The sequence below is a fragment of the Tachyglossus aculeatus genome, chromosome 5 (genome assembly GCF_015852505.1).
Source record: "Tachyglossus aculeatus isolate mTacAcu1 chromosome 5, mTacAcu1.pri, whole genome shotgun sequence".
Lineage (NCBI taxonomy): Eukaryota > Metazoa > Chordata > Mammalia > Monotremata > Tachyglossidae > Tachyglossus > Tachyglossus aculeatus.
The window spans coordinates 53,585,368-53,607,455 of record NC_052070.1 but is presented as its reverse complement, the minus strand read 5'-3'; the positions used below and the strand labels follow the sequence as shown (position 1 = coordinate 53,607,455).

Sequence of the window (22,088 nt, the reverse complement as noted above, 5' to 3'; positions counted from 1 at the left end):
TTTAGCAAGTAACAGCATAAGGTAGTGACCATTCTTCATCTCTTCACTGGATGCCTTCAGTGAAGACTCAGCTTGCGTCCGTTCCAGCTAATCATGGTGAAATTCACATTTATGACTCTCTGGCTTTATTCATTTGATTGATGTGGTCAACATTTGGAATAATAATAATAATGGTACTTGTTGAGGGCTTACTATGTGCCAAGCACTGTTCTAAGCCCTGGGGTAGATACAAGTCAATCAGGTTGGACACAGTCCCTGTACCACATGGGGCTCACACTCTAATCCCCATTTTACAGATGATGTAATGGAGGCACAAAGAAGTTAAGTGACTTGCCCAAGGTCACACAGCAGACATGTGTAGATCCAGGATTAGAAATCAGGTCCTTCTGACTCCCAGGCCTGTTCTCTAATCACTAGGCTCGCTCTAGCCACTAAGCATGGCCACCTTGAAATTGATCAAGAGCAGATGTTCTTCGGGAACCTGCGGCCTCCCAACCAAAATTCTGGTGCCACTGAAGCTGAGCCCTGGGGCGTCCCGGCTCCCAACATCAAAGCTGGGAAAACTCTAGAGCTCCCAGACTGCCTGGGTATACCTCTGGACTGAAAACGTCTAGGTTTTCCCTGAAGGCCCAGAGGCAAGCTGGGGCCGTGTCCCACCTCTGTCCTCCAGAAGCGCTGTTTGGTTTGGGGAGGGCCAAGGATGTAATCAATCAATCAATCAATCATATTTATTGAGTGCTTCCTGTGTGCAAAGCATGGTACTAAGTACAGTATAACAGAGCTGGGAGACACATCTATCCTATGAACTGACACCTTATTGTGGCAGGAGAGTTTTTGTACACTGATGAAGCTTAGAGCTATGCCTTATAGGGTTACCCGAAATTGAAAGGTCTAAGCCGAAGCATCAGATAAAGTCCATTCACCTGGGCTGGGCAGCAGTGGCATGGGAAAGAACCAAAGGATGTTGATCAAATGATCAAAACACTCATCAAAAACAATGGCAAAGACTCAAGGTTTGACTGAGCAGAAGGCGGCAATGGTAAGGCACTTCCGTACCTTTACCAAGAAAACTCTATAGATACACATACCAGAATGACGTTATGACAGAAGAGGGTGTGTCCTTGGAGTCACTATGGATCAGAAATGACATGACGCCATCCCAAGAAGAAGAAGCAGGGAGACTCATTCCCTTTCCAGGAATTTACATTTGGCAGCCCTTAGAAGAAAACTCACCTGATGTGATAGTGTTGTTCCTCCTTAAGTTCTCGCTCTCATTTTTCAGGTTTGTAATTTCCAGGTCACGCTCAGAAAGGGAGTGGCACAGCACCTCACTAGAGCCTCTCTGCAGATGACTGATCTATAGAAGTCCACACAAAATCAGCAAAAAACCAGACAGTGGGAACCGAGCCGCCTCTTCTCCGAGGTTTATACTTTCATAATTGTTTGGTTGAAAAATCACTTTTGATTTCTGGAAGCCCTTAGCCCTCTTGATTCCAGACAGATGCAGAATTTAGAATGAAATCTGAAATCTCAATTTACTTGTCCTCTGCTCCTTCCACAGAAATGTATTTAATACTGGATTCAATCCAGGGATAGATTTTACCCTCTAGGACTTGAAAATGTTCAAATAGTGCTCTCACTGGGGTCCTCTCACTGTTTAAAACAACTCTTTTTGACTCTCAACATCACAGCAGCTTTTGGTTTCCCAGAACAAAGCTAATAGTGGCTGGATGAGGGTAACAGGGACATATCACTGTTCATAGAGGGCTGTGCTAAACGTTTGGGAAAGTATGACAAAAATAAAAGAGAGATTGAGGTGACTACTATCTCTAAATCTGATATTCATTCAATCATATTTACTGAGCGCTTACTGTGTGCAGAGCACTGATATGCAGAAGCAGCATGCTCTAGTGGAGAGAGCACTGGCCTGGGAGACAGAGAACCTGGGTTCTAATCCCAGCTCTACCACTCATCTTTTGTGTGATCCTGGGCAAGTCACTTCACTTTTCTGTGCCTCAGTTACCTCACCTGTAAAATGGGGATTAAGACTGTGAGTCCCAGGAGGAACATGGACTGTGGAACCTGATTATCTTGTACCTAACCCAGCACTTAGGACAGGGTCTAGCACATAGTAAGCACTTAAATTAAAGAAAAAAAAAGCCCCTGTCTCACTCTTCCAGGCCAAGTGGCAATATATGCAGGAAATAATAGTTTACCCTCCTGTAGCTCCATGAGTCCCTCCTGTTAAACAATTTCCCAATCACCCTCTAAAGGCAAAAATTCAAGATCTACCACCTTTGGCTGTATTCCCCCAAATTTCCATAAAATAATAATAATTGTAGCATTTGTTAAGCATTTACTATGTGCCAGGCACTATGCTAAGCTCTGGGTTGTAAACAAGCAAACTGGATTGGCTTCAGTCCCTGTCCCATGCAGGGCTCACTGTCTTAAACCCCATTTTACAGATGAGGCAACTGAGGCACAGAGAAGTGAAGTGACTTGCCCAAGGCCACACAGCAGACAAGTGGTTGAATGAATGAATTTTAAGCAAGAGAGGAGAAGAGGGATAGAGCAATCAATCAATTAGTGGAATTTACTGAATACTTACTGTGGGCAGAGCACTGTACTGCGCACTTGGGAGGTACAGTATTAACAGAGTTGGCAGACATGTTCCCTGCCCACAGGGAGAAGGAGCGTGGCTCAGTGGAAAGAGCACAGGCTTTGGAGTCAGAGGTCATGGGTTCAAATCCCAGGTCTGACAACTTTTGGCTATGGGTCTTTGGGCAGGTCACTTAACTTCTCTGGACCTCAGTTACCTCATCTGGAAAATGGGGATTAAAGCTATGAGCTCCCGGTGGGAAAACCTGATCACCTTGTAACCTCTCCAGCACTTAGAACAGTGCTTTGCACATAGTAAGCACTTAACAAATACCATCATTATTAAGGAACTTACAGTCTAGAGAGAGAGAAAGGGAAGGGTGGGGGAAGTTCTGAGAGAGAGAAGATGGATTTTGCAGCACACAACCAGGTTATCAAGTCCTATAAATTGAGATTTTAAGCACCCAAGAGAGGGGGGAGAAAACCTACTTTGTGAGCAGGAAACAAAAATACAAACACAGATGCATGCAATCAAATTTATTGAGTGCTTACTGTGTGCAGAGCACTGTACAAAGCACTTGAATCTATTTTATGACATTTTTTTTAAAGCGTCTAGTTCTTTGAGACAAAAACACAGTTGTTAATTGATATTTAAAAACCGATTTGGTTTCAAACCAAGCAATGGGAAGTGGAGAGCTAAACAATAATCCAGTAAATTCAGTCAGTGTTGAACCCCAACTGGAGAATTGAAACCCTGAGACTGCTTTTTCCTCCATTACATAAAGGTCTTTTGTCTAAATGATCTGGACAACTGCCCTGACTCTCCACTTCCCCCAAAGGGTGTGGTGGCAGCTTTGAGGAGAAGGGGAAAGTGCTTTCTGGATCTGGGCCACCACCTAGACCATTTATCCCTGGAGAAAAATCCCTTCAAGCCCTACAATAAAGTCTATCAATCAGTCAGGCAGTCAATGGTATTTATTGAGCATGTACTATGTGAAGAACACCATACTAAGCACTTGGGAGAGTACAATACAACAATATAACAGACACAATCCCTGCCCACAACGATCTTACCATTTAGAGGGGGAGATGGACATTAATGGAAATAAATAAATTACAGACATATAAATACATAGTATTTATCGAGCTCTTACTGCATGCAGAGCGCTGTACACTGTACACAACTGGTGAAGTACAATAGAAGATGTAATAATAATAATATTATTAATAATAATAATGGCATTTGTTAAGCGCTTACTATGTGCAAAGCACTGCTCTAAGTGCTTGGGGGAATACAAGGTGATCAGGTTGTCCCACGTGGGGTGCACAGTCTTAATCCCCATTTTACAGATGAGGCAACTGAGGCTCAGAGAAGTTAAGTGACTTGCCCAAGGTCACATAGCAGATGTGTGGCAGAGACTTAACAATTCACTGTGGGAGATAGAGACAGAATGATTTACAAATAGGAGGAAGTACTTAAGTCACAAACAAGTTAAATGATCTTTTCCAAAGTGCAATGAGAAGTAGTGAGTGTTTCAGTGATGCAAATATGCTGAAGTAATGGTGCTCTGCTCACAGTAAGTGCTCAATAAATAGGACTGACTGACTGATTGGGAGACGAACAATTAAGCTGGAAAAGCCCTCTGGAATTTTCCTTTTTTTGTTAAGACACATCTTTTTTGTAAGACATGTGCCTGAGCATAAAATGCTTCTCCTTCTTTAGTCTACCTTGCTGCATCAAGCTTTTGGGCTGGGACTGGGAGCTCAGGGAAAGCAATTGCTCAGGTGATCTTTCGGGGGCTAAAAGAGGAAAATCCAGATTAGAGATAGTTTTTTGATACTTTACATATCCTGAATTACTAAGTAAATAAGAAGTAAAATAGAAATTTACAAAACATTTTCAGAAAGACCCAGTACTTTAAGCAAAAATTTCAGACCACACTACCTAACCACAGCAGAAGCAGATAGTTCAAAAAAAAGAAATTAAGCTTCTGTCTGAATTACCCAGATTTGGACCGGGCCACTTAAAAATACTCTTTTAAAAATACTCTTTTAAGATAGTCATCATCATTATGCAATACCTGCTCTTTTAAGTTTTGAATCTCTTCCACTTTTGCTCCAATGTCTTTATCCAGAGACAGTAGTTTCTGAGCCATTTCCACTTCATTCCAGCCAGGCGCTGCTCGAGACAGTTTCTGACTCAATGTCGCAATTTCATTCTGCAGATTTGTTATAGTGGAATCTTTGTGCTTGGAATCGCTTTCAAAACCAGAGAGACGGCTGATTTCTTTTACCAGCTTCAGAATGATTTCATCCTGATGGCAGATCACATTGTAATTGCCTAGTAAGAGAGACTCTAGGTGCTGTAAACCTAAAAGAGGTTTTCCATATTTTCAAATGTTCTGGAAAACCTAGGGATAATGTCTTGATCTCCTTGCAGTTGTTTCTGCTCAGGTCACCTGGCAACATATCTCAGAACCAAACCTTCAAATGGCTAATGATGACAAGAATTGGCTCCATATGAAATCAATGAGAATCATATGATTGCTGTGTTTTTCTTCTCCCCCAAGAAAATCCTACTTGGGAATTTTGTGGGGCAGGAGATGATTTCCAGTGTTTCATGAAATTGCTGTTCCACATTTGTAGAGTTTAAAGAACTGGGCTTATTGAATGCTACAAAAAACAATTAGAAAAATGACTGGTGGACAAAAATGGAGGATATGGCCCCACTTTGAATAGAAGCAAAAGACTTCCAAAGAACAAAAGAAAAGGGGATCAAGTCAGCAGAGAAATGGATGGAAGAGACAATCCAGAACAAATCCTAAACTGTAAATGGAAAAGCACAAATCAAATGTGGCAGGTTTTTAAAAGGATTTCTTGCTTTTCCACCCAATTTTTCACTTGGCTGGTATAAGACTAATTGACTGCCCTCAAAGCCCATATCATTTGTCAGGGAATCAGCCAAAAGGAGCACCATGATGAACACCTTGACTCTTCGGGTACAAAGCCACCAGTCTGCCCAGGGCCTGGATTCTAAGAAATCTGCCTTTCCCAGCTACTGTTAGCACAGATAAATCTGGTTCCACAGACATCACACCTTATCATGACTATAGCTCACCTTTTCCTGAGGCGATAAATCCTGGTTAAGGGATTTGTACCCCGGAATTCCATTCACTGATGATTTTCCATTTCCCAAGATATTGGCCCAGACTGAAAAAAGACATCAGTTTAGAAAGGATAAAAATAAGTGAATGGCTGGAGAAATAATTTAATGCACAAATAAATAAGTATACGTTTAAAAATATACATATCAATGTAAGTGCTGAGGATTGGAATAAAATACAAAAGATCTAAGGGTGGGTGTTGGGTAAACACAACTGGGTTCTCATGAATGTATCAGGAAAGGCTTCCCAGAGGAGGTGGGAATTTGGGGAGGGTTTGAAAATGAGTCGAGCTGTGGATGAAAACAAGATAAAATTAGGAGAAAATCTTGAGAGCAATAGGTGAATTGAGCTAATATTTAAGTTGGAAAAAACCAGCAGAGAGATTTTTCAATTGCAGTAAACCATGAAAAATGTTTTGAATGGCCTCAGCACTTCACTGGAATTGCTGTCAGTAGTCACATAGGATGTTTAATGCAAATGTTCAGATTCATTCATTCATTTGTATGTACTGAGTGCTTACTGTGTGCAAAGCACAGTACTAAGTGCTTGGGAGAGTACGATACAACAACAAACAGAAACATTCCCAGTCTACAATGAGCTCACAGTCTAGAGGGGGAGAAAAATGTTCATATAAATAAAGTATATATATATATATATTTATATATACACATATATGTGCTGTGGGGATGGGAGGGAGGATGAATGAAGGGAACAAATCAGGGTGACACAGAAGGGAGTGGGAGAAGAAGAAAGGAAGGCTTAGTCAGGGAAGGCTTCTTGGAGGAGATGTGGCTTCAATAGGGCCTTGAAGTGGGGGAAAGCAATTATCTCTCTGTTATGAGGTGGGAGGGCATTCCAGGCCAGAGAAAGGAGTGGGCAAGGGGTCAGCAGCGAGATGGAGGTACAGTGAGAAGGTTAGCATTCGGGGAACAAAGTGTTCAGATGCCCTAAATAAACCTTCAGGTGGGGAACAACAATAAGCTTGAGTACAACTCCCAGTTGCCTTGGCTTCTTATGTCTGCTGTCTATCCCTGTCCAAAAACAACTCATTTCTAGGCTGTAAGCTCCTCTCTAGACTGTAAATTCATTATGGACAGGAAAGGTGTCTAGTAATTCTGTTGTACTGTACTCTCCCAAGCTCTGACTGCAGTGCTCTGCACATAGAAAGCACTCAGTAAATACCACTGATGATTTGAAGAAAAACAATTCAGTTGACTCCAGTGTTGACCAAAGTCTAGGATTCTTTCAGCCTGGTGGATAGAAATGGGGTGAATTTTGAAGTGGAAATGTATCTAAAATTACCCAGGGCTGGGACATTAATACCATTTTAACCTTGAGCAGGCTTCATAAAGTCCATTGAAATTCCACCCAAAGGAAATAGCTAAGCACTCCAAGTTGGCAAGAGCCATTCAGACTGCAAGAATCGTGACGATCAAATGCAGTAAGTCACGGATGGAAGGACAACTACCAGCTGTAGGGAAAAGTCTCCCAGCTGCATTCCAAAATGCTGAACAGATGCTCTATTTCATAGTTCTGAAGATAGAAGCAGGGAATCGGGGAAGCAGAGTGGCTGGCTTAGTGGATAAAGCCTGGGAGCCAGAGGGTTCTAATCCCAGTTCTGCCACTTGACTGTGGTGTGACCTTGGGCAAGACACTTCATGTCTCTGTGCCTCAGTTTCCTCAATTGCAAAATGGAGATTCAAAACCTTTTCTCCCTCTTACTTACACTGTGAGCCCCATAGGGATAGGGATTGTAACTGGTCTGATGAACTTATATCTACCCTGGCTCTTAGAACAGGGCATACTTTAGTAAGCACTTAACAGATACCATAAAAAAAACCCAACCAAAGTGTGGACACATATAGCCCTTTGAGTGTTCTTCCAGATAACTGTGTGAGAATATAAATACAAATAGAAGGATAAAAGCAGAGATTACTTTCATATCACCATCCCCTCCCCAATCTTCCAAGCTCCCCCCACACTTCCCCTTTAAGTGGAGCTGACAGGAGTCTGACTGGATGAGGGGACAGCTGCACAGCTTCTGCCAGAATCTTCCTCAACAGTAGTGGACTCCTCACAGAAAGGGAGGATGTCATAGAATGGGTTTCCTCCTTTTGACTTACCCTGAAAGCAGGTGACTTCCACTGTGCTTAGCTCTTTTCCTTTCCACTCATGGCTCCTGATTTTTAACTCTCCCCCAGTTCTTAGCCATCTGGATCCGAACCTCCTTTGGGAGTTTCTCTCCCTTTTTGGGGGGTATTTATTAAGCATTTACTATGTGTCAAACACTGTTCTAAGCACTGGGGTTGGTACTAGTTAGGTCAGACACAGTCCCCATCCCACATGGGGTTCACAGTCTAGTGGGAGGGAGAACAGGTATTGAATCCCCATTTTATAATTGAGCGAACTGAGGCACAGTGAACTTAAGTGACTTGCCCAAGATCACACAGCAAACAATTGTCAGAGCTGGGATTAGAACCCAGGTCCTCTGGCTCCCAGGCCTGTGCTCTTTCCACTAGGCCATGCTGCTTCTCCTCCTCCCATCTGGCTCCTTCTTCCTCTTCATTTTTTTCTTCTTCTTCACTACCTCTCTCTCTCTCTCCATCCCTCCACTGTGACGGTTGAAAAAGATGTGGAGGATATTTTTGGGTGGATCTGGGCTTAGCTAATTAATAATATAACCTCCTTTAGAAGTGCACTGTTTTCATATGATAGGCCCAATGTATTCATTGTGTGAGTTTAGAACTGAGGGTTCTGTATTATTTATTGCAACAGAGATGGAAAAATCAATCGAATACCTTGTTTAACGGCAAGAGGCCTGTTGTAAGTACCAGAAACAAATGAAATCATCCTTCTTGCTCCTGCACTTGCTGGTCTCTTGTTCACTGGGGGGTGGGGAGTGGTGACTCCATTTGACCTCTGGGACCAGCTCCGCTGAATGCCAAGGGATGGAGCAGCTTGGAGGGAAGGGAGCTGGGGAGGAGTGGATGGAAGACTGGGCTTCAGTGGTTCTGATACGAACTGGAGCTGGCTTGGCCAGGCGGCTCGTCGGATCACGGGTGTATAGGAAAACTGCAGGAGGAAGAAAGTCAGTCAGTCAGTCGCTTACTGTGCGCAGAGCACTGTACTAAGTGCTTAGGAGAATACAATATTTCAGACACAGTGAGCTTACAGTTTAGAGGGGGAGACACACATTAATATAAATAAATAAATTACGGATCTGTTCCTAAGTGCTGTGGGGCTGGGACGGGGTGGGGTGAATAAGGAAATTAGAATGCTGGTCCTTCTGACTCCCAGAGCCGTGGTTTACCCACAAGGCTATGTTGCTTCCACTTGCTGGGAGATTTTTCTTATTGCTGGTCCACCTTCATCTGAGTGTTGTGCTTAAGAGTGGGGAGGGGGAGGATGATTTTAGAGGCAAAAGTAGCTGTTTTTGCACCCACCATGGCTCCTAAAAGGCTCCAATCCTGCTGGCAGCTCCTCATCTCTTCACCCCTGATCCCCTGTGGGGGCAGGTAGCAACTCCTGAATGCTGCAACTCCTGAATGCTGCACCCCTACTATTAGCTAGATAAAGTGTTGGGATGGGTGAATCACTGGTGAGTTGAATCTGTCCTGTGGACTGTATTTTCTCCCCTCATGTCCTAGAATCTTTAATCCCATCTAAACACTGAGAAACCATCACTACCCAGTGTTATAGCTTTCGACTCCACACATATAATTTTGTTCAATTTCAAGACTATAGCAGTTCATAATCACTTACTCTGGATTGGATGAAGATGAATGGGGAGTAAAGATGGGAGGAAGGAATGTAAACAAAATTGATTTTGCTGATGATACTACTCTATAGCAGAAAGTGAAGATGATTTGAAGGGCTTATTATTAAAAGTTATGGACCAGAGCAAAAAGATGGGCCTACTTTGAATGTCAGGAGAACAAAGATCATGACAAATGGATTTTTAACACATTTGTAGTGGATGGAGAGAAGTTGACAATTGTTGACAATAGTTGACATTTTTTCTCTCCTGGGAACGACAATCAACAATAAAGGAACTAGTAGTCAAGAAATACGTGGAAGATTAATGTAAGAAAGACTTACTATGAAGAGCCTAGAAAAAGTCATGAAATGTGCTGATGTAACAATTGCCACTAAAGCACAAATTGTTAATTGTATCATGTTTCCAGTGACAATGTAAGGAACCGAAAGCTGGACAGTGAAAAACCAGGATAGAAAGAACATCGATTATTTTGAAATGTAGTGTTGGAGAGGGCTTTTGTGAATACCATGGAGTGCCCAAAAACCAAACAAATGGATTTCGGAGCAAATTAAGCCAAAGCGGTCTTTAGAAGGCCAAATGACTCGACTTAGATTAGCATATTTTGGACACATAATCAGGAGGATTAATTCTTGGGGAAAACACTAATACTAGGAAAAGTCTAGGAAGACATGGAAGGATGACACTAATACTAGGAAAACGTGGAAGAGGCAGACAAGCAGCCTTGTTATGGATAGAGACCATAACAATGATAACTGAAGAACCGTTAGAAAGGTTGTGGATTATAGCACAGGACAGGACATTCTGGAGAAAGTATATCCACGGAGTCGCTATGAATTGGAAATGACTCAACGGCACTTAATAATAAAACCCATTTTAAACCCTTCTTAATAGGAGCTGTGACATATTTCCTTCCCTATTATTTAGTGTAGTTTCCAATTTTAACAGGATTTTATTATACACAATATGACATTTATAAACTGATATGACCTCACTGAGGTTAAACAGGAATTTTGAGAGAAAACAACCTGTCAGATGAGCATGACATGCAGCAATCAGGATTGCAGGATCTCCTTCTTGCCAAATCAAATGGCCTCTACTCCATCCTGATCCTCCTTGACCTCTCAAGCTGCTTTCAACTGTCAACCATCTCCTTCTCGTCAAAACACTATCAAACCTTGGCATCAGTGAGACTGTCCTCTCCTGTTTCTCCTTCTATCTCTCTGGCCTCTCATTCTCAGTCTCCTTTGTGGGCTCCTCCTCTGCCTCCCACCACCTATCAGAGTCCCTCGGGGCTCAGTCTGGTTCCCCTTCTATTACCCATCTGTGGGCAGGGAATGTGTTTGTTTATTGCTGTACTCTCCCAAGCACTTAGTACAGTGCTCGATACACAGTAAGCACTCAATAAATATGACTGACTGACTGACTGACAATCACTCCCTTGGAAAACTCATTTGCTCCCTTGGCTTCTCCTACCATATCTATGCAGATGATTCCCAAATCTACAGCTCCAGCCCTGACCTCTCTCCTTCTCTGCAGTCTCACATTTTCTCCTGCCTTCAGGATATCTCTACCAACACCTCAAACTTAACATGTCCAAAACATAACACCTCATCTTCCCAATCAAACCTTGCCCTCCCTCTTACTTTTCCATCATATAGACAGCACTACCATCATCCCTGTCTCACAAGCCCGCAACCTTGGCACTATCCTTGACTCACCTAATTCCACCTGTCAGTTACGAACCCTCCTTTCATCTTCTCCCTCCCCCTTCTGCATCGCTCTGACTTGCTCCCTTCATTCATCTCTCCCTTCCAGCCTCACGGCACTTATGTACATATCTGTAATTTTATTTATCTTAATGTCTGTCTCTCCCTCTAGACTGTAAGCTCATTTTGGGCAGGGGATGTGTCTGTTTATTGTTATGTTGTACTCTCCCAAGCATTTAGTACAGTGCTCTGCATACAAAAAGCACTCAAAAAATACAGTTGAACGAATGAATGAAATCCTGTCAGTTCAACCTTCACAACATCGCTAAAATCTGCCCTTTCCTTTCCATCCAAACTGCTATCATGTTAATCCAAGTACTTATCCTATCCCACCTTGATTACTGCATCAGCCTCCTTGCCGGAATCCCTGCCTCCTGTCTCTCCGCACTTCAGTCCATAGTTTACCCCACTGCCTGGATCATTTTACAACAAAAACTGTTCAGTCCACATTTGCTCATTCCTCAAGAACCTTCAATGACTTCCCATCACCTCTGTATCAAACAGAAACTTTTTACCATAGGCTTTTAAGCACTCAATCACCTCAACCTCTCCTACCATACTTCCGTGATTGTCTATACTGCCCAAACCCTCGCTCCTCTATTGGCAACCTACTCACTATACCTCAATCTCTTTTATCTCACTGCTGACTCCTTTCCCACATCCTGCTTCTGACCTGGAACTCCTTCCCTCTTCACATCCGACAGATGTTCACTCTCCCCACCTTTAAAGCTTTATTAAAAACACATCTCCTTCCCCAAGTACTCATTTCCTCTTCTCCCACTCCCATCTGCATCAACCTTGCACTGGGATTTGAGTGCAAGGTTGATTGATTGATTGGTTGATTGATAGAAAAGCAGCATGGCTCAGTAGAAAGAGCACAGGCTTTGGAGTCAGAGGTCATGGGTTCAAATCCCAGCTCCGCCAATTGTCAGCTGTGTGATTTTGGGTAAGTCACTTAACTTCTCTGTGCTTAGTTCCCTCATCTGTAAAATGGGGATTAAGACTGTGAGCCCCCCGTGGGACAACCTGATCACCTTGTAACCTCCCCAGTGCTTAGAAATGTGCTTTGCACTTAGTAAGTGCTTAATAAATACCATTATTATTATTATATTATTATTTGCACGCTTTATTCACCCCTACCTCTGCCCCGCAGTACTATGTTCAAATCCGTAATTTGATTTATCTATATTAATGTCTGTCACCCTCTAGAATGTAAGCTTGTCACGGGCAGGGTACTCTCCCAAGTGCCTGGAACAGTGCTCTGTGCATGGTAAGTGCTCAATAACTGCAACTGATTGATCAAGTGAACAGAAGTTTTGGAAAAATTGGGATACCAAGAGGGAGGTTAAAAATAATAGATCCTTCATGTAGCAAATACATTAATATGAAAAAGGATGATCTTTTTATGCATACAATGTGGAAAGGATTCATCATTCGTCAGTCTTTTGGGCTGTAAACACCCATATATAGTAAGGATCTCATTAACAGAAATATCATCTTCAAAGACAATAAAAATATTAATAATAACAATAATTTTGGTATTTTTAAGCGCTTACTATTCACAAAGCACTGTTCTATGTGCTGGGGTAGATACAAGGTAAACACGTTGGACACAGTCTCTGTCCCACATGGGGCTTAATCCCCATTTTACTGATGAGTTAACTGAGGCACAGAGAAGTCAAGTCACACAGCAGACATGAGGCAGAGCTGGGATTAGAATCCATGTCTTCTGACTCCCAGGCCTGTGCTTTTTCTACTACACCATGCTGTTTTCCCAAAATTACACATCCATATATTTCTTTGGGCTAACTTTCAAAAATAAAATTTCTTTGCACGATGAAATTATTCCCAGTCATACTTTCACCCTTCAAACTCCTTATCAGATCCCATAGCACAGAGCTTGGGAACAAGGTAATGATAACTGTGGTATTTGTTCAGCACATACTATGTCCCAAGCACTGTATTAAGGACTGGGGCATATTCAAGATAATCAGGTCAGATACAGTTTCCTGTCCCAGATGAGGTTCATAATCTAAGAGAAGGGAGAACCGGTATCAAATCCCTATTTTACAGATGAGGAAGCCGAGGCCCAAAGAAGTTAAGTGACTTGCCCAAAATGACACAGCAAGCATGTGGCAAAACCAGTTCAAAACCAAGGTCCTCTGACTCTCAGGCCTATGCTTTTTCCACTAAGCCATGCTGCTTCTCGAGACAGTCAATTAGAATGACCAGAGGAACTCAAATCCTTCATCCTAATCCCTTTTGAATTTTCAACTTCAGGGCTTTTCCTCTGTAAGGCCTTAGCCGATCTTTATATGTTAGGATGGAGTAGGATGGTCAGTGGATTAAGCATATTCTTTATATGCTAGTAAAGTTTAGATCTTGCTAATATCAGAAACTGCAGAACCATGATCAAGTTTTGCGAGAAAAGGGTCTAGCAAACTTAGGTTCCCTGAAGTCGTTAAATCAAAGGGATTCGATATGCTTTTTAGGGTCAGACTTCCCTTTCTTTACTTGGTTTCTCTTTCAACATCGTAATCTCTATTCTTTTCTTGTAGTTCAAGGTGACCCAAGTTTTCTCAGGTGCTTCTGCATGAACCATAGGACTTTAAAAGAACCTGACTTTACCTCTTCCAGAATGGTAAGCAAGATGAAGCCTGGTCACTCAGGTTATGAATTCAGATATGATCCTATTAGGAAAGATGTCTGGTTTGCAAGAAAGCATTTAAAAGTGTGGTGACAGTCTTTCCTATGAAAGGTGCCATACGTGCATAATGTTTAGCAGATGAAAGAGGCTATCTTTTTCATCATAAATAAAATATTAGCATTAAAATTAAGGTCATTTAAAACTTAAAAGACGCTTCAGGTTGAAAAGAAGGAAAATTTTCAATGACTCTAATTAAGTTACAGTTATAAAGCAGCACCAGGAGAACCATATTAAGAGAGAATGAAAAACACTTGTAAAGAAACTTCAGAAAAAATTATCTTCAGCTGTCAACCATCTCTACAGTTTCAAGCATTAAAGCTTCTATTTCAAAGCTACTTAAAAGAGAATTTCCTACTGAAGGATATGTAAATTGTTTTGCACACATCTGTCAATTTTTCTTATGCCTTCAAAACTTTTTTTAAAAAAATGTAAAGCTTTTAAAATTTTTATGGCTTTAGAGAAGCAGCATGGCTTGCACATAGTAAGCGCTTAATACATGCCATTATAATTATTATTATTAATATTATAATACATCACAGGCCTGGAAGTCAGAGGAACCTGGGTTGTAATTTTGGCTCCACCATTTTTCTGCTATATGACCTTGGACAAGTCATCTAACTTCTCTGTGCCTCAGTTACCTCATCTGTAAAACGGGGATTAAGACTGTGAGCCCCATGTGGGACAAAAATTTTGTCCAATTTGATTAGCTTGTATCTACCTCAGCGCTTAGTACAGTATCTGGCACATAGGAAGCACTTAATACTGCTAAAACAGCAGAGCCCCAAATCCTTGGGCTCTGATTAGTCATTTAGTTGATTACTCAGGCATGGAAGGCCCTTTGTTTTTCCTCATCTTCCTTCCTGCTACCCACTGTTTGGACATTCTATGTTTCATTTACCTTCCTCAATGCAGGGCGGGCAGTGGAAGACTGAAGAGATGAAACTACTCTATAGGTTACTGCAGTGTACTTGCCCAAGTACTTAGTACAGTACCTGCACAAAGTAGATGCTCAATAAATACAATTAACTTAGCAAGAATTTGAAGGAGGGGGAAGAAGACGCTGTGGAACAGGAACTTTGGGATTATTTGGGCTTCACTTCTCAACATGATCCCCAACCTCCATGAGCACTTCTAAGCAATTCGAACTTCACCTTCCTCCTCTGGCCTGGAATACCCTCCCTCCTTATAACCTACAGACAATTACTCTTCCCCTCCTTCAAAACATAATTGAAGGCATGCCTCCTCCAAGAGGCCTTCCCTGACTAAGTCCTCCTTTCCTCTTTTACTGCCTTCTGTGTCGCCCTGACTTGCTCCCTTTATTCATCACCTCTCCCACCCCACAGCATTTATGTACATATATATTTATTTATATTAATGTCTGTTTCCCCCTCGATACTGTAAGCTTATTGTGGGCAGGGAATGCGTCTGTTATGTTGTTATATTGTACTCTCCCAAGTGTTCTGCACACAGTAAGCACTCAATAAATACAGTTGACTGACTGACTCACAGTCTTTGTTGGGTAGGGATTGTCTCTATCCGTTGCCGAACTGTACTTTCCAAGTGCTTCGTACAGCACTCTGAACACAGCAAACGCTCAATAAATACAACAGAATGAAGGAGAACAGGCACTGAATCTCCATTTTACAGATAAGGGAACTGAGGCACAGAGAATTGAAGTGACTTGTCCAAGATCACACAGCAGACAAGGGGTGGAGATAGGCTGAGAAGCCAGGTCCTCAGGCCTGTGCTTTTCCCACTAGGCCATGCTGCTTCTACCCCATATGCTGATTCATTACTCCTACCCTTTATTCCACTCGGAACTTAGGAAAATCTGGTCACGTTATAGACGAGCAGTGTGGCTTATCGGAAAGAGCTTGGGCCTGGGAGTCAGAGGTTGTGGGTTCTAATCCCGTCTCCACCGCTTGTCAGCTGTGTGACTTTGGGCAAGTCACTTAACTTCTCTGGGCCTCAGTTCCCTCATTTGTAAAATGGGGATGAAGACTGTGAGCCCTACGGGGGACAACCTGATTACCTTGTATCTACCCCAGTGGTATGTGGCATGTGGTAAGCGCTTAACAAATACCAACATTATTATTATTATTATAAAATGCCCTCATAATAGTAGTAGCAGGAGGAAAAATCAATCAGTCCATTAATGGTAACCTTTGTGGGCAGGGAATGTGTCTGCCAACTCTGTCTCTCCCAAGTGCTTAATACGGTGCTCTGCACCGAGTAAGCACACAATACCACTGATAGATTGTTTGACTGTGGGCTTCCTGTGTGCAGAGCACTGTACTAAGTGCTTGGGAGAGAACAATCCTGTAAAGTTGATAAACATATTTCCTGCCCACAAGGAGTTCACAGTCGAGATAAGGACACTAACATTGAAATAAAATACTGATAGGGGAAATGGGAGAGAATAAAGATATGGACATAAGTACTGTAGGGCTGGGGTGAATATCAAATGCTTAAGGGACATGGATCCAGGTATAATAACAATTATAATAATGATGGCATTTATTAAGCACTCACTATGTGCAAAGCACTGTTCTAAGCGCTGGGGAGGGTACAAGGTGATCAGGTTGTCCCACGTGGGGCTCACAGTCTTAATCCCCATTATACAGATGAGGGAACTGAAGCACAGAGAAGTTAAGTGACTTGCCCAAAGTCACACAGCTGACAATTGGTGGAGCTGGGATTTGAACCCATGACCTCTGACTCCAAAACCCATGCTCTTTCCACTGAGCCTTATAGGCAATGCAAACTGTAAGCTCATTGTGGGCAGGGAATGTGTCTGTTATACTGTTATAGTATACTCTTCCCAGCACTTTGTACAAAGTAAGTGCTCAATAAATATAATTCACTGACTGCAGAAGGGAGTTCGAAATGGAGAAATTTGTTCATTCATTCAATTGTATTTATTAAGCGTGTACTGTGTGCACAGCACTGTACTAAGCACTTGGAAAAGTACAATACAACAATAAACAATGACATTCCCTGCCCATAAGGAGCTTAGTCTTGAAGACCTAGTCAGGGAAAAAGGGGTAAACAAAAGATATTGTTATTTGAAATGTAACTATTTCAACAGGGAAGGGATGTCATGAATCTGGTTTCTTTTATTTTAGATCCTGTCCAGCCTTGGCTAATAAGCAGGAAAACATTCTGCTATCATTCCTTTCTATCTCTGAAGCTCTGCTGATACCTAAAGGCAAATGGCATTCAGAACATACACAACTTAGTATTAAGTGTGTAAACATTCTACTGCAGAGTTCCATTCCTTGGTCAATGCAGAAAGGAAATGCCTTTGCTGCTGAAGAAACTGTTGTCAGTAAAACCATTTGTGAAACAATTATGCCATATCCTGATTTTGGAACCTGCATTTCTATGTTTTTTTTGAAGAAACACCCAATTTATGCAAGCTAGTGAAATAATTATACTCACACCCAACAGCCTTGTAAAAACACTGCAACAACACCACTAAAATAATGTTTTGCTTTCACAGTTTTTGCTCATGGAAAGATTGTAAAGCTTTTAGGAAACAGTGAGTTTCACGAAATCTCTGACACGCCAAGTATTGTTACCTTAATTTCCTAGTTCTAAGAGCAGAGGCATTGCTTTTGTTCTGGTTTAGCAAACAAATGTTGTAGGGAGGAGCCAATATTTTCTAATATGTTTGGGCAGGAGAATCCTGTTAGTGCATTTTTGATGACATAGAAAAATATAGGATTTAACTTCAAGACCCATGGACCAGTTATTTTTTTCCAAATTTGGGAGTAGATCTGCCCTTTCCTCTCCATCCATACCGCTACCCTGCTCATTCAAGCTCTCATCCTAGCCCATCTGGACTACTGCATCAGCCTTCTCTCTGATCTCCCATCCTCGTGTCTCTCTCCACTTCAATCCATACTTCATGCTGCTGCCCGGATTATCTTTGTCCAGAAACGCTCTGGGCATATTACTCCCCTCCTCAAAAATCTCCAGTGGCTACCAATCAATCTGCGCATCAGGCAGAAACTCCTCACCCTGGGCTTCAAGGCTCTCCATCACCTCGCCCCCTCCTACCTCACCTCCCTTCTCTCCTTCTACAGCCCAGTCCGCACCCTCCGCTCCTCCGCCGCTAATCTCCTCACCGTACCTCGTTCTCGCCTGTCCCGCCATCGACCCCCGGCCCACGTCATCCCCGGGGCCTGGAATGCCCTCCCTCTGCCCATCCGCCAAGCTAGCTCTCTTCCTCCTTCCTCCTGAGAGCTCACCTCCTCCAGGAGGCCTTCCCAGACTGAGCCCCTTCCTTCCTCTCCCCCTCGTCCCCCTCTCCATCCCCCCATCTTACCTCCTTCCCTTCCCCACAGCACCTGTATATATGTATATATGTTTGTACATATTTATTACTCTATTTATTTATTTATTTTACTTGTACATATCTATTCTATTTATTTTATTTTGTTAGTATGTTTGGTTTTGTTCTCTGTCTCCCCCTTTTAGACTGTGAGCCCACCGTTGGGTAGGGACTGTCTCTATATGTTGCCAATTTGTACTTCCCAAGCGCTTAGTACAGTGCTCTGCACACAGTAAGTGCTCAAGAAATACGATTGATGACGATGATGATGAATAGAATGCTTTGTGAAATCTTTCTTCTTTTCCCTTTTTCTAGCTGGGGCTGCTCAAAAAATGAGTGACATTCAAATCCCTTCAGGAGTAATGTTTCCAATTTTTGTGTCTAAGGGGCCTGAAAATTATAAATGGCTCAAATGTAAATGTATTTCATCCAAAAGCAAGAAATCCAGAAACCTTGGTGATATGACTATGCTCTCTCTACATCTTAGTCTGTAGACTAGGTTATTTGCTAGTGTGGATAATAAGGATTGTGGGATCTTTTAAGTCCTTGTCCCATACAGGACTCACAGTCTTAGAAGGAAAGAGAACAGGTATTGAATCCCCACTTTACAGACGAGGTAAATGAGGCACAGAGAAGTGAAATGACTTGCCCAAGATCACACAGCAGGCACACAGGAGCCAGGTTTAGACCCAAATTTAGACACAGGTTTAGTCCCAAGTTAGGCCAGGTTTAGACCCAAATCCTCTGATTCCCAGGTCTGGGTTCTTTCCACTAGTCCACACTGCCTCTCCTAATTTCTTTGGTTAGATTTGGTGTCAAGTATTATGTTCTCACTCAAGACTTAAGTTAGGGACCAACAATGATGAAGGGCAGAAAGATGGGGAAGAGTTAGGAATTCTGATCTGGTTCTGTTTTAGAGGGAGGAGTAAAGATATATAGGAGACAGTGCTGGAAAATGTATTTAAAAATGTGGGGAATCCATTGAAAAGAATTCCCAAAAATCACAACCCAAAGCAATCCCCAGGAGTTTGTCAATTGGAATAAACTAGATAAAAACCAAGTCAAAATTTCAAAAATGTTTAGATTTTATTTTAGTGTTCATTCTTATGATTTGCAAACAATACCACCTGTGTGCTCGGCATTTCTCCAGGAATATACCTCTTTCTGATACTTGCGAAATTATGTGTGCGCCCAGATGAATGACTAATATCACAGTTTAACTGTTGGTAATCATAGCAAAGGAATCCTGTCTTAATATAAGGTACCGGCCTCTAATGTGAATCCAAAATTTAATAATTTTCAAATCATGGTTTTAGGGTTAAGGTTTTATATTGGAGCAACACAAACATTAATCATAGGTCAAATCAAACTACAGATGCCAATTATCCAAGAAAACAGCAAAATGTTTAACAGAAGTAGAAGCCAAGAAGTCCTCCAGAAAAAAAATACTTATATTTAAAAATGACCATATCTTTTTTTAAAAAAATACCGTTTGCTAAACACTTACTATAAGCCAGGCACTGTTCTAAGCTCTGGGGTAGATACAAGCTAATTGGGTTGGATATAGTCCATGTCCCACATGGGGCTCACAGTCTTAATCCCCAATTTACAGAGGTAACTGAGGCACAGAGAAGTTAAGCGACTCGCCCAAGGTGTCACAGCAGACTTGTGGGGGAACTGGGATTCTGATTCCTAGGCCCATGCTCTATACCTTAGACTACATTGCTTCCTGCTACCAAGTTCCAAAATACATATCAATTTAATACACAATAATGGTGTAATGAATCAACTGTGGCTCAATTAAGATGGATTCGGTAATTGACTTTAGATCTCTTAAGGTAGTGAAAAATGTAACAAAATGACAAAATTAAATGTTGAGGGGTTTGACCCAACTTAAAAGAAATAGTGTGGTCTGGTGGATAAAGCACAGGACTGGGAATCAGAAAACCTGAGTTCTAATCCCAGCTCTACTACTTCCTGGCTGTGTCATCTTGGGCAAATCACTTAACTTCTCTGCGACTCAGCTACTTCATCTATAAAATGCGGATTAAATATGTGTTCGCCTTGCCCCGTGACCCCCATGCGGGTCAGAGACTATGGGTGACTTAATTTTATTTCTTGACATATAAAAAGTGCTTAACAAATACCACAATTATTGTTACTATTGTTAATTTAAAAATGATATGGTGGAATAGAAATTGAGTTGAACTAGTACTGATCCTAAAAACTCATATCCTATTATTTGGAGAAGCAGCATGGCCTAGTGGATAGAGCATGGGCCTGGGTGTCAGAAGGACCTGGCTTCTAGTCTCAGCTCTGCCACCCATCCACTGTGTGGCCTTGGGCAAGCTACTTAACCTCCCCATGCCTCAGTTTCCCCAGCTGTAAAATGGGGATAATAATATTTGAACCCTACTTCGCAGGGGTGTTGTGGGGAGTAAATAAAAATAACACATGTAAGGTGCTTTGGTAATAAAAGCACCAAACAGAAACTTTCCCCCTCTAGACTGTAAGTTCGTTTGTGGCTAGGGAATATGTTTGTTATATTGTTATACTGTACTCTCCCAAGAACTTAGTACAGTGCTCTGCACATCGTAAGCATTCAGTTAATACAACTGACTGATGGATGGATGTATAGATGCATGAAATAATCTTCCTTCATATTTGTAGGAATGCTGAGATCTTAACTCAGGGTGTGAGTGTAGCAATGTCTCCCAAACATTACATGTCAAAGATAAAAAGTTCCCTTTTCTCACCTTTTGTCCAACTGGGGAATCACCAAGAATGAACTTGAACTTAGGCTGCCTGAAAGTGCTGTTGCTGCTTCAGTTCCGGAGAGAGCAATTTGGTGCTGCCTACTTTAATTCGCCTTAGTATTGGAGAAACCAACATGGTGTGGCCTATTTGCACTGGCATTAGCATTGGAGAGACCAAAATGGTTCTGCCTATTTGCATTGGCATTTGCACTGCAGAGACAAACATGGTGCTGCCTATTTACACTGGGTTTTGATTTAATGTATTTACCGAATATGGGTATAACTCTTCCTGGAGAGCCACTACTATGGGAACATATGACTCATGAAAATTCTCCAGATGATCTCTAGGCTCACAGAAAAGAAACCCAAAAATATGAGGTATTTTTGGGGTCTCTGAAGCTTTAACTTTTCCTTTATTTGGATCTTGAGAAGAAAGTTTATAGCTTTATTAAGGTATTTTATAACCTCTTCAATGAAGTGCCCGTGAATGCTCAGAAGAGGGAGCTAAAGATTTCTCATTCTGACCCTATTGGAGCGACCTTGAATCAAATCTCTTGTTTCTGTTGTGCCTTTGAGCCACGCAACAAAAATTACATCTTCAAAATAAAAATGAAATGGAGACAATGGAACCCTTATGCAAAAGGATGAACCTTAATTTCCAGGATTAATTTCAGGGTTTTACTGACACTGTCATCTGTTGGTTCTCCTCTTCAGCGTAATAGCAATTTGTCTAGAAAGGAAATCTGTCCCCAAATTCTGTCAGTTTTACCTTTACGACATTTCTAAATCTGCCCTCCATCCAAACTGCCCTCCCTTGACCCCATGACTCCCTCCGGTTATTCCTTGCCAAACTCCTTGAGTGAATTGTCAGCATCTGCTGTCTTGAATTCCTCTTCTCCAATTCTCTCTTTTACTGGCTCCAAACTGGTTTCCACCCCCTTCACTCCACAGAAACTGCCCTCTCAAAAGTCACAAATGATCTC

At 41.9% G+C, this 22,088-nt stretch overlaps 1 protein-coding gene across 4 annotated transcripts in view; it reads right to left on the bottom strand.

The window, feature by feature from the left end:
- FHAD1 (forkhead associated phosphopeptide binding domain 1) overlaps positions 1-22,088 on the bottom strand; it is a 109,250-nt gene that overhangs the window by 71,920 nt on the left and 15,242 nt on the right. For all 4 annotated transcript variants that reach the window (XR_005451090.1, XM_038746864.1, XM_038746863.1 and 1 more), the window contains exons 4-7: positions 8,561-8,834; positions 5,717-5,808; positions 4,680-4,913; positions 1,234-1,357 (exon numbers count right to left, since the gene is read on the bottom strand). Coding sequence is in view for 3 of the 4 variants with exons in the window: in XM_038746864.1 (XP_038602792.1) it covers positions 1,234-1,357; positions 4,680-4,913; positions 5,717-5,808; positions 8,561-8,834 (724 nt within the window). In the remaining variant the exon portion in view is untranslated. The remainder of the gene's footprint in view (positions 1-1,233; positions 1,358-4,679; positions 4,914-5,716; positions 5,809-8,560; positions 8,835-22,088) is intronic.